Source organism: Oncorhynchus masou, chromosome 15, assembly GCF_036934945.1.
Source record: "Oncorhynchus masou masou isolate Uvic2021 chromosome 15, UVic_Omas_1.1, whole genome shotgun sequence".
NCBI classification, from domain to species: domain Eukaryota; kingdom Metazoa; phylum Chordata; class Actinopteri; order Salmoniformes; family Salmonidae; genus Oncorhynchus; species Oncorhynchus masou.
Genome location: NC_088226.1, coordinates 56871652 through 56888094, shown reverse-complemented (window position 1 = coordinate 56888094; position 16443 = coordinate 56871652). Strand labels below are relative to the sequence as shown.

The window sequence follows — 16443 nt, the reverse complement described above, 5'->3', positions numbered from 1 at the left end:
GATAATAACTACATATCAACTCCATATCAAAAAGCCCAAATGAAAGCTATTTCAAAATGTACACCTTCCTAATATTGAGTTGCACCACCCTTTGACCTCAGAACAGCCTCAATTTGTCACGGCATGGACTCTACAATGTGTCGAAAGCATTCCACTACTTCCCATAGTTGTCAAGTTGGCTGGATGTCCTTTGGGTGGTGGATCATTGACACACAGGAAAATGTTGAACTTGAAAAACACTGCAAAGTTGCAGTCCTTGAAACAAATCCTTCTTTAACCCGTCCCCACCCCTTCATCTACACTGATTGAAGTGAATTTAACAATTGACATCAATAAGGGGTCAAAGCTTTCACATGGATTCACCTCGTCAGTCTATGTCATGGAAAGTGTAGGCCATCATTGTAACCAAGATTATGTTTAACTGTCTTGCCTACTTAAAGATTTTTTTTTTTTTTTAAAGGTGTTGCTAATGTTTTCTACACTCAGTGTATATGCACCTAACCTTTCATGGATCCAAGGAGCCCCATTAGCACACAGTAATGATTTTAATACATCAACTTACAGTGCACTAGGTGAAATTCAACACTGACAGACTGATTTTAAAAGATGATGCTTTTGAAACTGGTTTAACCCTCTGGTCTACATAGGCCAAAATTTTACTTCTTGTACAATTCTTTACATATTTCACTGCGCTGTATCCAATCCATACAACATAACTAGAAATCAAAATCCACTTGTTAAGGTGAGCACTTTTATTCGCGCACTTGTTACATGCAGATTTCAGTCAAGTGAATCAACTAAAACAAAATAATTCATGCACACTTTTTTTTTTTTTAACTAAACATGAAAATCAACTTGAAGTAGCCAGGAAAAAAAAAACTAGTTACATGAGTATGCAGCATGGAAATTACCATATATATTACATCCTAGAGATTATCATTGTGGTGGATGGGGGAGGGGGAAATGAGCACTACACATGGAAATTATTACAGTGGTGAGGAAACATTTTCCAGATGTGTCCATTCCTGGTTTAACATTACACACTAGTGCAAATGTCATTGTAATACAGCACATCAAAGGTAATAAACAAAAACAATTTCACAGGAAACCTAAACCTCACTGAGTTTTGATAATATGCATTTTCCCTAAGTGATAGAGTGGGATGGGGAAGGATACATAAAAGCAAACTTGTGTGTGATCAGTTATTCGTCGTCAGAGGAGTCTCGTTCGATGCTGTAAGCCATGAAGAAAGCGTCGGGACGGGTAGGGACGAGGGGATGACCTGGTCTCACAATCTCAAAGCCCAGGAAGCTGAAGGTACGCAGCAGAGATGCTGGAGCGAGAGAGAAGGTAGTGTGAGAAGACTCAAACAAAAAAAGTATAAAAAGAAGGGTTGACTGGACACACACAGGAATTTACCTCTGTCGTCTCGGTTCTTATGGAAGCAGATGAAGACATGGTCAACTTGCAGCTTCTCTTCCGCAAACTCCAGCAGGAGAGCGAAACTGGAGATGGGAAGTAAATCAGTGAGCTATTAAGGCAGTGCAATAGAAACAGAGTCCATCTGGCAAGAAACAACCATGTAAAACAGGTTTAAAGACTTCATCCAGCAATAAAAAAAAAATATTTAAAAAAGGTTTCCTATTGTAAAGCAAGTATAACTAAATACAGTAAAATACACATACTAAAGGGTAAAAAAATACATTTAGAACAAAATAAGGTTTTAGACTACTGCAGAAAGAGTAGGGCATTCCAGGTGGACTAATGGGGATTGGACTCCGCTTGCTTGAGGAACAATACAGAAAATAGTAAATGCCCACTATTTCATGAGGCTATCTGGACCACCTATCGAGATATCCCTTTTATTAAAGGGTCACCTGTTTTGAACGTTATATTGTTTTTGTGCATCTTATAGATGTTCTATAGATTCCCAGGGTCATTTCATGTGTATCTGAGTTATTGGCGTTCAAGCATACAGAAATCCGGCCGGTATGATGTAGTACTGCGATAAAGTCGCTCTCATTACAATGAAAGTTAATAGGAAGCGACTTTTAGATTGCGAAAACGTCTATCATACGACAAATTTCAATACTGGCCAATGTCGTAACTCGAGAGGATGGCTTCTTGAATGAGCCATTGGTCATATTTTTTTGCGATATTCCTACCTCGAGAACTGTAATTTAATAGAGGGTCTAGCTAATTTTCCTATATGTCTGCCTCTTTAGTCAAGGGTGCATTGCATGGGTGCGGATACCAATCGCGTTCACGTTGTCATGCTGGATCACAAAGTTGCTAAGCTAATCGTCACACAAGCACTTCTCAAAGTGAGGGTATATGTCAAGAAACGTGCCTATTTCCCGCGAAAGTACGTAATGTCTCGATTCCAAAGCTATATGACGTTACAGATAGTTATCTTACATCTCTGAAAAGATTTGTAATGTTGTACTTTTTGTTGACAAAATTTGTCAACAAGAAATTTTAGATGGCGGCCAAGACTCCCATTCACTCCTTGAAGGAGAGCGCTCTTTGTCCCAGAATTGCCCAGAATGCACCACACGGCACATTGATGTAGCATGGGCAACGTTTCCCCATCTCCTCAAAAGTATATCTGTAGTTGTGAATGTTGGACTCTACTGAGACACATCGATTTGCAGATTGAACATGGTGAGATTGTTGACTCCTAAATTGCCTAATCAAAACGTCACGAACTAGCTACTTTACATGCTGAGATTATCTTTACGATTGTGTGTAGCAACATTTTCTAGCTAGCAACCTAGCCAGCCCCTAAAGAAAGCATTGCATTGTGGATTTTGTTGTCGACATGAGCTGCAACAGATTCCCACAATAATTTACCACGTTGCTACCAACCTTATTATACCGCCAAAATGAAACCTTTGTTCACAAAATATTGTTCTCACATATTAGTGTTAATTAACTAAAGGAATTAGTTGTTTTGGGTGGATTTTCCTTTAAGTAAAATCAGGTGATAAATGAGCTGAAAAGGAGAATGTAGGAAACCGGTCGACAAAAGAGGTTGCATTTGCATTGGATCACTGACCTGTCTTTGCTGCCCTCAGGCAGAGCTCCAGGGGGGATCTCGATGTAGATGTTCCTCCCTTTCAGCGCCCCCCTCCAGACACAGTGCTTGCCCACTGAGCGACGGGGCTCAAAGAGCAGGAAACGCACTCTGCCGTTGATGGGTGGAGGCTCCTCAAGAACCAGCAACCGAGCATCCTGCAAGATTTATTTTTTTAGAAATTAGTGGGTACGAAGAGGTTTGACACAGGTATGTATCCTAATGCCAGAGGCTGTGAAGGAGCGTGGACTCACAGAGTAGAATAGCTTAGCTGAAAGACTGCGATCCCGCTGGTCATTTCCTCGCCCACCTGGGATCTTCAGGGGTGGGCGAGGGGCATCAGGAACACCACAGAGGCCCCGGACAGGGGTTACTGCAACAGCGGGAACACCGCCTCTGACTGGAGGTGTTGGAGAACACAGAAGAACAGAGCCATTATTACTAAAGGAGTCGTACAACTTTTACATTGAGCAATATATTGCACCTTCAGAATATATTCATAGCCCTTGACTTAGCCCTGTGTGACAGCCTGAATTCAAAATGGATTAAACTAATTTTTCCTCACCTATCTACACAATACCCCATAATGACAGAGTGAAAACATGTTTTTATAAATGTTTCCAAATTTATTGACAATGAAATATCATACTCACACCCAAGTCTAGGGCTGGGCGATATGGCCAAAATATAATATCACTGTGTTTAAAAGAAATTGGACAATATGGCGGTATTTTAATAATGAAAGTTCTAAAATTTACTTTATAAGTGGTGTGTGACCCTAGGGTGGCAACACATACATTCTAATTGATTTCAATGGGTCTTTCTCCATTTTGATTGAATTTAACCATATAAAACCATAAATAGTTTCGCATTGATCAATTTCTTGTGCTCATTTGAAATCATTTCCACACTGCCATGTAGGGCTGCATGATTTGGGCAAACAATCTAGGCCTTATTCTTAACCAAATGTTACAATTGCGATTTGGAGCAAATCACTTGGGTAAGTGTTGGAATCATGGAAATAGAATATAATAGCAGGCACTTTGAATACAGTGTTTGTCATGACAACGAATGAAAATACCAGGGAGGAGTTATTGTGACAGGGTAAGAACCAAAGAGTTGACAATGGGACTCTATAATCTTTGGCTACATTGAATGTTCTCTTAGCTGCTTCATGTAGCTAACATACTCATGCTTCGTGTATTCCTCTTTGATTTAGAAGATACAGTTGCACATGTTGATTTAGGTCTACACCATCACTGGTATTATTAGACTGTATAGCTAGTTACGTTTGCGCTGACTCAGTACATTTATTAGCTAGCTATTCAGCCGGCTAACTATTGATTAGCATTAGCAGCTAACAACTTAGGCTCAACTCGCTAAGAAACTAGCCGTTTGCAGATGTAAGAAACACAAACTAATTGTGTAGTGTAATTATATAACGCTAGTGGAGCGCTGGGTCAGTAAACAAACGGTTGCTGGATCAAATCCCTAAGATGACAAGGTAAATATCTGTTGTTCTGCCCCGAGCAAGGCAGTTAACCCACTGTTCCCAGGCACCGATGTGGATGTTGATTAAGGCAGCCCCCACACCTTTCTAAAGCCAGCAAAAAAATAAATGTTCCCTTATCAGGACCTGGTCTTTCAAAGATAATTCGTAAAAATCCAAATAACTTCACAGATTTTCATTGTAAAGGGTTTAAACACCGTTTCACCATGCTTGTTCAATGAACCATAAACAATTAATGAACATGCATGCACATGTGGAACGTTAAGACACTAACAGCTTAGACTGTAGGCAATTAAGGTCACAGTTATGAAAACTTAGGACACTAAAGAGGCCTTTCTTCTGACTCTGAAAAACATCAAAAGAAAGATGCCCAGGGTCCCTGCACATCTGCGTGAACGTGCCTTAGGCATACTGCAAGGAGGCATGAGGACTGCAGATGTGGCCAGGGCAATAAATTGCCATGTCCGTACTGTGAGACGCCTAAGACAGTGCTACAGGGAGACAGGACGGACAGCTGATCGTCTTCGCAGTGGCAGACCACATCTGCACAGGATAGGTACATCAAAACATCATACCTGTGGGACAGAAATGTCTGGGTTCTTGAAGGTGCCTTGGTAGAAGGAAGAGTGGGGTAACATCTCACATTAAGAACTGGCAGTCCATGAGAATCTGGCGCAGTCCATGAGGAGGAGATTAACTGCAGTACTTAACTGCTTTGGGAGCGGGGGCAGTATCAAGTAGCTTGGATGAATAAGGTGCCCAGAGTAAACTGCCTGCTACTCAGGCCCAAAAGCTAGAATATGCATATAATTAGTAACCCTAACCATTTGAAGTTTCTAAAACTGTTTGAATGATGTCTGTGAGTATAACAGAACTCATATGGCAGGCAAAAACCAGAGAAAAAAATCCAACCAGGAAGTGGGAAATCTGAGGTTTGTTGGTTTAAGTCTTTGCCTAGCCAATATAGTGTCTATGGGGTCATATCGCACTCCCTAAGGCTTCCACTAGATGTCAACAGTCTTTAGAACATTGTTCCAGGCTTCTATTGTGAAGGGGGAGAGAATAAGACCTGTTTGAGTCAGAGGTCTGGCAGAGTTCAGTCAGGCGCGCGGCCGTGAGAGCTAGCTGCGTTCCTTTTCATTTCTAAAGACATAGGAATTGTCCGGTTTAAACATTGAAGATTTGTGTTAAAAACATCCTAAAACGATTGATTCTATTATTGTGGAACTGGGATTCCTGGGAGTGCATTCCGATGAAGATCAAAGGTAAGTGAATATTTATACCGCTATTTCTGAGTTGTGACACCTTTCCTTCTTTGGAAAATGGCTGTGTTTTTCTGTGACTTGGAGCTGATCTAACATAATCGCAAGGTGTGCTTTTGCCATAAAGCCTTTTTGAAATCAGAGACTGTGGCTGGATTAACGAGAAGTTTCTTTAAAATGGTGTATAATACTTGTATGTTTGAGGAATTTTAATTATGAGATTTGTTGTTTTGAATTTGGCGCCCTGCAATTTCACTGGCTGTTGGTGAGGTGGGACGCTAGCTAGAAGTTAATGCAGCTGGTGGCCACACCAGATACTGACCGTTACTTTCGATTTTAACCCCCCTTTGTTCAGGGACACATTATTCAATTTCTGTTAGTCACATGTCTGTGGAACTTGTTTAGTTTAGGTCTCAGTTGAATATTATGTTCATATAAATATTTACATGTTAATTAAGTCTGCTGAAAAATAAACGCAGAGTTTAGTTGGGTTAAACATGTAAGACACATTTCAGTTGAATGCTTTCAGTTGTACAACTGACTAGGTAATCCCCTTTGAATTTATATTAAGGAAAGTGAAAACAGCATTGTTGTACATTCTTTGTAAATTCTTCAAGCTCTGTCAAGTTGGTTGTTGATCATTGTTAGACAGCCATTGCCATAGATTTTCAATATGATTTAAGTCAAACCTGTAACGAGGCCACTCAGGAACATTCAATTGTCATCATAGTAAGCAACTCTGGCGTATATTTGGCCTTGTATTTTAGGTTATTGTCCTGCTGAAAGATGAATGTCTCCCAGTGTGTTGGAAAGGAGACAACCTGGTTTTCCTCTAGGATTTTCCCTGTGCTCTATTCAGTTTATTTTTATCCCAAAAAACTCCCTAGTCTTTGCCGATGACAAGCATACCCATAACATGATGCAGCCAAAATTCAGGACAAGTTCATTTGTTTACCAAATGTGATGCAGTTTAGTGCCTTATTGCAAACCGGATGTTAACTGGATGTTATGTGATATTTTTTTTCCTGTACAGGCCCCCCCGGCTGTCATTTAGCTTAGTACTGTGTAGTAAGTACAATGTTGTTGATCCTCAGTTCTATCACAGCAATTAAACTCCGTGTTCTAAAGTCACTATTGGCCTCATGGTGAAATCCCTGAACGGTTTCCTTTCTCTCCAGAAACGGAGTTAGGAAGGACACCAGTATCTTAGTAGTGACTGGGTGTATTTAATAACTTCACCATGCTCAAAGGGATATTTAATGTCTTTGGGGGAAGGGGTGCTAAGCTGACATATGGAATTGTTTTGAAAATGGTCATACAATGGATCATTTAGGTATTTGATTTTAGGACCGCTTTAGGTATCAGATAAATATATATTTTTTTAATTGATAAAGTATTGATATTCGCATTTACTACTAAAGCCCATAGAAACGCATCGAATAACACATTCATAAAATGGAAAAGAGGGTCAAAAACTAAATTAACCGGTGTGTCAATCAACTCTGGGGGGTTAAGCACATTACTACTGAATTTATTTAGGCTTAACATAAAATAAGTTACTTATACTTATTCACTCAAGACATTTCAGATTTTAATTTTATACTGAAAATATAAAACGCAACAATTTCAAAGATTTCACTAAGTTCATATAAAGAAAATCAGTCAATTCAAGTAAATTCATGAGACTCTATTCTATGGCTTTCACATGACTGGGAATACAGATACGCATCTGTTGGTCACAGACACCTTAAAAAAGATAAGGGTGTGGCTCAGAAAACCAGTCAGTATCTTGTGTGACTACCATTTGCCTCATGCAGTGTGACATCTCCTTCACAGAGTTGAACAGGCTGTTGATTGTGGAATGTTGTCCCACTCCTCTTCATTGACTGTGTAAAGTTGCTGAATATTGGCGGGTAATGGAACAAGCTGTCCTAAACGTCGATCCAAAGCATCCCAAACATGCTCAATGGGTGACACGTCTGGTGAGTATAAAGGCTATTGAATAACTGGGACATTTTCAGCTTCCAGGAATTGTTTACAGATCCTTGCGACATGGGGGCTGTGCATTATACTGAAACATGAGGTGATGGCAGATGAATGGCAAGACAATGGGGCTCAGGATCTCATCATGGTATCTCTCCATTCAAATTACCAGCAATAAAATGCAATTGTATTCATGTCCGTGGTTATGCCAGCCCATTCCAAAACCCCACCATGGCACACTCTTGACATCAGCAAACCACTAGCCCACATGACCATCTGCCCGGTACAGTTGAAACCAGGATCCACCAGTGAAGAGCACACTTCTCCAGCGTACCAATGGTCATCGAAGGTGAGCATTTTCCCTCTAAAGTCAGTTAACGACGCAGAACTGCAGTGAAGTCAACACCCTGGTGAGGACGACAAGCATGCAGATGAGCTTCCCTGAGACGGTTTCTGACAGTTTGTGCAGAAATTCTTCAGTTGTGCAAACCCACAGTTTCATCAGCTGTCCATGTGTCTGGTCCTAGAAGATCCTGTAGGTGAAGAAGCCAGATGTGGCGGTCCTGGTCTGGCCTGGTTGCACGTGGTCTGCGGTTGTGAGGCTGATTGGACGTACTGCCAAATTCTATAAAATTGGAGAAGGCTTACGGTAGAGAAATTAACATTCAATTATCTGGCAACAGCTCTGGTGAACATTCCTGCACTGCATGGTAATTGCACGCTCCCTCAAAACTGTGGCATTGTGTTGTGTGACAAAACCGCACATTTTAGAGCGGCCTTTTGTCTCCAGCACAAGGTGCACCTGTGTAATGATAATGATGTTTAATCAGCTTCTTAATCTTCTATACACCTGACATGTGTGGCATATCATCTCTGCAAAAGAGAAATGCTCACTAATGGATGTAAACAAATTTGTGCACAAATTGAGAGAAATAAGCTTTTTGTGCTTATGGAACATTTCAGGGATATTTTATTTCAGCTCATGAAACATGGGACTAACACTTTACATGTTGCATTTATATTTTTCTTCAGTAAACATTTCTAAAAAGATAATTCCACGTTGACATTATGGGGTATTGTGTGTAGGCCAGTGACAACTAATTAATCAACTCAATTCAGTCTGGAACAACATTTGGGAAAAGTCAAGGGGTGTGAATACTTTCAGAAGGCACTGTACCACATCACTTCTTACTATTAATAGATGCATTGTTTTAGAAACATTTCAAAGCATGCTCATCCGTATGTGGTTTTCGGGGTAAATATAGCAAAAAATTACAGCAGGTAAAAAAAAAAATCTTCCTGCCACAGTGCCTAGTGGACCAAAATGTTAGTTTCAGTCCCTGGTGATGATTCAATAAACAAAATGACTGCCTTCACTCAGCTTGGTTGTCAGAGATGGCTGCCATGGTGACTGATTCCTTGTTGACATATCACCGATTAAGCAGAGTGAACTGTCACAGTGGGAGTAGCCTATGGGTGAAGAGACGAGTGCCACTGTCGGCATCATTTCGGGAAACAACGTTAATGGAAAAATACTGAGAACAATTTCAGCTACCCGGGCTAAAAATTAGAGTGGCAAAAAAAGGTGGAGTTCATAACCTAATTCAAGTCTGCACTTGCGACAAAAAGGCCAACCTCTTACATCACTGAGACATGCCAGATTACCGACTGCACTGATCAGCCATTTTGCCTAAGCCACAACAGTGTGATCTTGTCCATAATAAGCTTTTCTGTTGGGGTTGCGCTAGCAGAACTGAGAGTAGGTCTATTCTCCAAGCGGGAACAAAACCCATAACCCATTAGCGGTGGTGTTACTGTTCACAGACTCTCATATGCAAACGCCACTCCAGTGTTATATGTGGAGCAGACATGTGAAAACAAAGTAAGAACCATTGTCAACCTTCGAGCTCAAAATCAGAGTAACAGTGATATTAAGTATGAGCAACGTCATAGGCTCATCACTCATTACTACGGTATATTGACTGGAATCACTTGTGGTTCTAGTGAACGAGGTTCCTTTGGAAACAACCTGACCAGATAATTGCCAATAAAATCCAACTAGCATCATTATGGAAAATCCCTAGCCGTTCACAATCCACCTGTAAATTGTTACCACAGATTCAACTGCACTGCTATTCTACGCCATTCACAAAATTCCTCAAAATCCGCAGACACAAACCATTCATGAAGCGCCTTAACTTGACAGCTGGCTTAGTCAGGTGGGAGATGAGTCCACCTCTTGCGTAACAGCCTTTACCAGTTGAATGAATCTGATGTGGAAAAATACTGCCTGGCAGAATAATAGAATAGATATTTGGCCAAAGGGGAATGATTATGGGGCAGTTATGGACACCTTGCAACCTGTACTCAAAGCACTTAAATGGTGGTGCTGGGGACTAAGTTTCAAGAGCCTTCTTCCTCTAGTAACAGACATTTAGCATTATGCTCAATGCCCCACCCATACAACAAACCATAACAGCATTTCACACCCATTGGGCACACTTGACCAAAACGTGCAAATAGTGCTGTGTCCATTCTGATAGAAAACTATACTACACAAGTCAACAGTAGTTGTACTTAGTGAGACTCAGACTGCCGAGGCTAATCATGACGATTTGCAACTTGAGAATAATCAAATGGAAAATACTCCATGGTGAGCCGACTTGTATTAGGGCAGGGTCTTTAGTGTTGTCTAGGTTTTATTGGTCTATACAAGTTTTAATTCCCACAGATGAGAAGGGATGTAAATTCTGATAGGGTTAGTGTACACTGCTGTTCCTTAGCTGGGTTGTTTTTAGCTAAATAACCAACTTTTAGACTGCACATCCTGTACTTTGGTTTTTAGGCACAAGTACTGACAGTGAACTGAGCCAATAGGTAAATTAACTAGTTGTCACTCATGTTACCTAGCTAACCTAGGTCGAAAGTATATTGTTGACCCAGTCAAGTCGTCACAGGTTTTTATTGGCCAAACATATGCGAGTGCACATATGATATTGATACCTGCAGGCGAGAAGCTACAAGTGTTGAAGGGTTGCAAGCTACATATTTGCCGCAATGGCTAGTAGTTTCTAACTAACGTTCGCTAACTGGCTGTGTGACTCTTGCTTAAAACGCACTGTCACTACGTTTCTAGCTACTAACGTCGACAAACGTCTTCCAGAACATTCGACGAAATAAGGTGTTAATCCAATTATCCCAACATTATTGTGAAAACATGTTGCCGTGGCTAACGTTAGTTGGTTTATTAATGCATCGCAAATAGAGCAATTAGCGTTAAACAGTGCATTGACAAAACCAAAGTAGCAAGTCAAAGAACGAGCTGGCTAGTTAGCATTAGCTGGTAACCTAACTAGCTACCTAACGTTAACCCGTTAGCCAACGTCGTCAGCATAATGCTAAATGACAATTTGTTCGATATAAACAGCAACCAACTTTAATAACATTATACAGACTTCAATTAGAGCTAACTATAGTCAACTTTGAGATAAAAAGGCAGTTCGGCACAATATTGTTCCACTGACTTACATAATATCAACTGTAAAAACAGTATACAAGTTGCTATCGGAGTAAGGTTACAGTTAGCTAGGCCTCTGCTACTGACCCAATGAGTAATCATAGTCCTTCTGACAATTACAACACTATCTCAACTTACCTTTCACTCTCGGGGTTATTACCGGGCAGTTCGTTAACTGGCATTGTGGATGTGGTTTTCTCTTTTTCTCTGACAAAACAGTGGCTATTTAATATCGTCTGAAGGTTGGATTTAACCATAAGGCCAACAGCGTCCAAGACTGCAGATCCCTTTTGCTTCTCTCCTCACCAAATAATTTTTCTCGTAGGCTCAGGCTGCCACAGCATAAGGGGAGGGCTGCTCGAGTCAGCAGTCACAAAGGAATGGGAGTGTCCTAAAACCATGACGTTGGATGAATTAAATTTTGGAATTAAACCATAGAATTGGGAATTACAATAATTTAATATAATCTCTATTGTCGTGACTGTACTTTCATTAATCTGATGACTGTTATTTATCATATCAACTATGTTGAATTAGGAGTTGGGGGACCACAAGAGCGGTTCTTTAATTAAGGATCGTACCGTTTAAAAAAATATGTTATCCTAAAATGACATACAGGCAGTTAGATTTGGGTATCTCAGGACCTGAAGCAAGGATATGAGTATTCTTGGTGTCATTTAAACGGAAACACTTTGAATTTTGTAGAAATGTGAAATGAATGTAGGAGAAAATAATACACGAGACCTGGTAAAAACGTAATACAAAAAAAAACAACATTTGAAATGTAAGAGAAAGGGCATACTTTCAGATAGGAGTCTAGGTGTAATTTAGATTTTGGTCAACAGGTGGCAGCCGTGTGTGTGCAAAGTTTCAGACTGATCCAGTGAACAATTACATGACAATAGTTTGTATCAAGACTGCCAGGAGTTGGCCAATTTGTACATAACTATTGAGAACATACAAAAATGCTATGGTAATAAAAATGTAAGTTTTCAGAAATGTCATACATGATGGATCATTAGCTTATACACTAACTTTCACAAATCTATATTTTTTTAAATTGAACCTTTATTTAACCAGGTAGGCAAGTTGAGAACAAGTTCTCATTTAGAATTGCGACCTGGCCAAGATAAAGCAAAGCAGTTCGACACATACAACAACACAGACTTACACATAGAGTAAAACAAACATACAGTCAATAATACAGTAGAGAAATAAGTCTATATACAATGTGAGAAAATGAAGTGAGAAGGGAGGTAAAGGCAAAAAAAGGCCATGGTGGCAAAGTAAATACAATATAGCAAGTAAAACACTGGAGTGGTAGATTTGCAGTGGAAGAATGTGCAAAGTAGAGATAGAAATAATGAGGTGCAAAAGAGCTAAATAAATAAATACAGTAGGGGAGAGGTAGTTGTATGGGCTATGCACAGGTGCAGTAATCTGTGAGCTGCACTGACAGCTGGTGCTAAAAGCTAGTGAGGGAGATAAGTGTTTCCAGTTTCAGAGATTTTTGTAGTTCGTTCCAGTCATTGGCAGCAGAGAACTGGAAGGAGAGGCGGCAAAAGAAAAAATTGGTTTTGGGGGTGACCAGAGAGATATACTTGCTGGAGCGGTTGCTACATGTAGGTGCTGCTATGGTGACCAGCGAGCTGAGATGAGGGGGGACTTTACCTAGCAGTGTCTTGTAGATGACCTGGAGCCAGTGGGTTTGGCGAAGAGTATGAAGCGAGGGCCAGCCAGTGAGAGCGTACAGGTCGCAGTGGTGGGTAGTATATCGGGCTTTGGTGACAAAACGGATGGCACTGGGATAAACTGCATCCAGTTTATTGAGTAGGGTATGGGAGGCAATTTTGTAACTGACATCGCAGAAGTCAAGGATCGGTAGGATGGTCAGTTTTACAAGGGTATGTTTGGCAGCATGAGTGAAGGATGCTTTATTGCGAAATAGGAAGCCAATTCTAGATTTAACTTTGGATTGGAGATGTTTGATGTGAGTCTGGAAGGCGAGTTTACAGTCTAACCAGACACCTAGGTATGTGTAGTTGTCCACATATTCTAAGTCAGAACCGTCCAAAGTAGTGATGTTGGACGGGCAGGCAGGTAGCGATCATATGAAGAGCATGCATTTAGTTTTACTTGTATTTAAGAGCAATTGGAGGCCACGGAAGGAGAGTTGTATGGCATTGAAGCTTGTCTGGAGGGTTGTTAACAGTGTCCAAAGAAAGGCCAGAAGTATACAGAATGGTGTCGTCTGCATAGAGGTGGATCAGAGATTTACCAGCAGTTAGAGCGACATCATTGATGTATACAGAGAAGAGAGTCGGTCCAAGAATTGAACCCTGTGGCACCCCCCATAGACTGCCAAAGGCCCGGATAACAGGCCCTCCAATTTGACACACTGAACTCTATCAGAGAAGCAGTTGGTGAACCAGGCGAGGCAATCATTTGAGAAACCAAGGCTGTCGAGTCCGCCGATGAGGATGTGGTGATTGACAGAGTCGAAAGCCTTGGCCAGGTCAATGAATACGACTGCACAGTATTGTTTTTTATCGATGGCGGTTAAGATATCGTTTAGGACCTTGAGCGTGGCTGAGGTGCACCCATGACCAGCTCTGAAACCAGATTGCATAGCGGAGAAGGTATGGTGGGATTCGAAATGGTCGGTAATCTGTTTGTTGACTTGGCTTTCGAAGACCTTAGAACGGCAGGGTAGGATAGATATAGGTCTGTAGCAGTTTGGGTCAAGAGTGCCCACCCCTTTAAAGAGGGGGATGACCGCAGCTGCTTTCCAATCTTTGGGAATCTCAGACGACACGAAAGAGAGGTTGAACAGGCTAGTAATAGGGGTTGCAACAATTTCGGCAGATAATTTTAGAAAGAAAGGGTCCAGATTGTCTAGCCCGGCTGATTTGTAGGGGTCCAGATTTTGAAGCTCTTTCAGGACATCAGCTGACTAGATTTGGGAGAAGGAGAAATGGGGAAGGCTTGGGCGAGTTTCTGTGGGGGGTGCAGTGCTGTTGACTGGGGTAGCCAGGTGGAAAGCATGGCCAGCCGTAGAAAATTGCTTATTGAAATTCTCATTTATCGTGGATTTATTGATGATGACAGTGTATCCTATCCTCAGTGCAGTGGGCAGCTGGGAGGAGGTGTTCTTATTCTCCATGGACTTTACAGTGTCCTAGAACATTTTGAGTTTGTGTTGCAGGAAGCAAATTTCTGTTTGAAAAAGCTAGCCTTGGCTTTTCTAACTGCCTGTGTATATTGGTTTCTAGCATCCCTGACAAGTTGCATATAACGGGGGCTGTTCGATACTAATGCAGAACGCCATAGGATGTTTGTGTGTTGGTGAAGGGCAGTCAGGTCTGATTAGAACCAAGGGCTATATCTTTTCCTGGTTCTACATTTCATGAATGGGGCATGCTTATTTAATATGGTGAGGAAGGCATTTAAAGAAAATAACCAGGCATCCTCTACTGACGGGATGAGATCAATATCCTTCCAGGATACCCCGGCCAGGTCGATTAGAAAGGCCTGCTCGCTGAAGTGTTTCAGGGAGCTTTTGACAGTGATGAGTGGAGGTCGTTTCACCGCTGACCCATTATGGATGCAGGCAATGAGCCAGTGATCGCTGAGAGATGGCCCGAGCGAGGTGGGTGTGGAGCCAGATACAGCAGTGGGGTAAAACTGTAGATCCCAGTTCCTACATTTGAACATAAACATTGATTGTATCAAATAAAGCTACATTTCTATCTCTGAGACCCTCAGGATGACAAATCAGAGCAAGATTACTGAATGTAAGTACATAATTTACCTTCAGAGATGAATGTATCAAACCAGTTGCCGTGATAAGTTGTTGTTGTGCACTCTACTCAAACAATAGCATGGTATTTCACTGTATTAGCTACTGTTAATTGGACACTGCAGTTAGATTAACAATAATTGATGCTTTCTGGCCATAAGACATGTCTATGTCCCAGAAAGTTGGCTGTTGTATACAACGTCATTCTTGTCACATTAGTAACAACCGTCCCGGTTTAGGGACACCCACCCTGTAGAGGTTAAAGAGTTACCATCTCCCGAATTAAAAACTAGAAAAGGTTTCTATCTATCACATCCATAAACAGTCAATTTATAATCTCATATCAAATCATCATTCTGAAGAGTCGTAACCTCATGCATCAGCAAAAACCTGAGCCTTACTTATGATTCAGTACTACACAAATTTGTTTAATTATTTATTTACTAGCTAATTAAATGGTAACATGGGGTAGACATACACACTTAATACATTAGAAACAGGTCCCTAGCAGACTGACAACAACATGGCTGCTTGTACAAAAGCGATAGAGGTGGGTGGGGGGCAGAGAGACAGAGACATAATACTTTGGTACATTTAGAAACTACTCTCACAGTGATCATATACTTTGCACACGAACCGCCGCCTGATTGGAGTAAGAAATCATGAATGTATTTACGTGTAAATGCCTAGGTCCTTTGTGTGTTTGTCGGAATCAGGCCTTCTTGGAAAGAGTGTTGGGCCTTTTCGTGGCACGCTTGTAAGGCTCCGATTGTCCGAAAGAGGTCCCCATCCGTCTTCTACTGTTGTTCTCCTCTGCAGTCGTCCGGTATCCGGTGACTTGTGTTTATTTTATTTCTATTCACCCTGAAAGATGCTTCTTTGAAGATTTGGCTAGCCAGCAGTGTAGATGTTTCCCAGTGGGGTGATGAGAGTAGCATACTACGGTGAATTGAGCCAAGTAGTAGAATGGTTCCACTTCAGTTTGCTTTTCTAGATACTTTTATTAGGACAGCTAATCAGCCGTACCAGTGATTGTCCGGGAGGTGACATGATCATCTCTACCTTGTGTTGAGATTGAGTTCAAACCACTTTAAAACGTGAGCTGCAGCTTGACGTCTTTCTTGTCTGCTATGCTAATTCATCATTTTATACAGTTTGTTCAAAAGGGGCAGCTCCGTCAGGCTGACACTCTCGGACCTCATTCAAGGGCGCAGTGACTACTTACTTGTACAAAGTTGTAGTTTCTATAAGGTTACAAGGCGAGACCCAAATGCAGACACAGGAGGCAGATGGTTG

The 16443-nt window shown here is 41.2% G+C and overlaps 1 protein-coding gene across 1 annotated transcript; it reads right to left on the bottom strand.

The window, feature by feature from the left end:
• Positions 1-729: 729 nt before the first annotated feature.
• LOC135556519 (ornithine decarboxylase antizyme 1-like) lies at positions 730-11697 on the bottom strand. The gene is given in 6 exon segments (XM_064989797.1): positions 730-1333; positions 1420-1505; positions 3059-3234; positions 3331-3417; positions 3419-3476; positions 11487-11697. Coding segments are annotated over 6 exon segments (657 nt in total). The 5' UTR covers positions 11606-11697; the 3' UTR covers positions 730-1202.
• Between the last annotated feature and the right edge of the window lie 4746 nt (positions 11698-16443).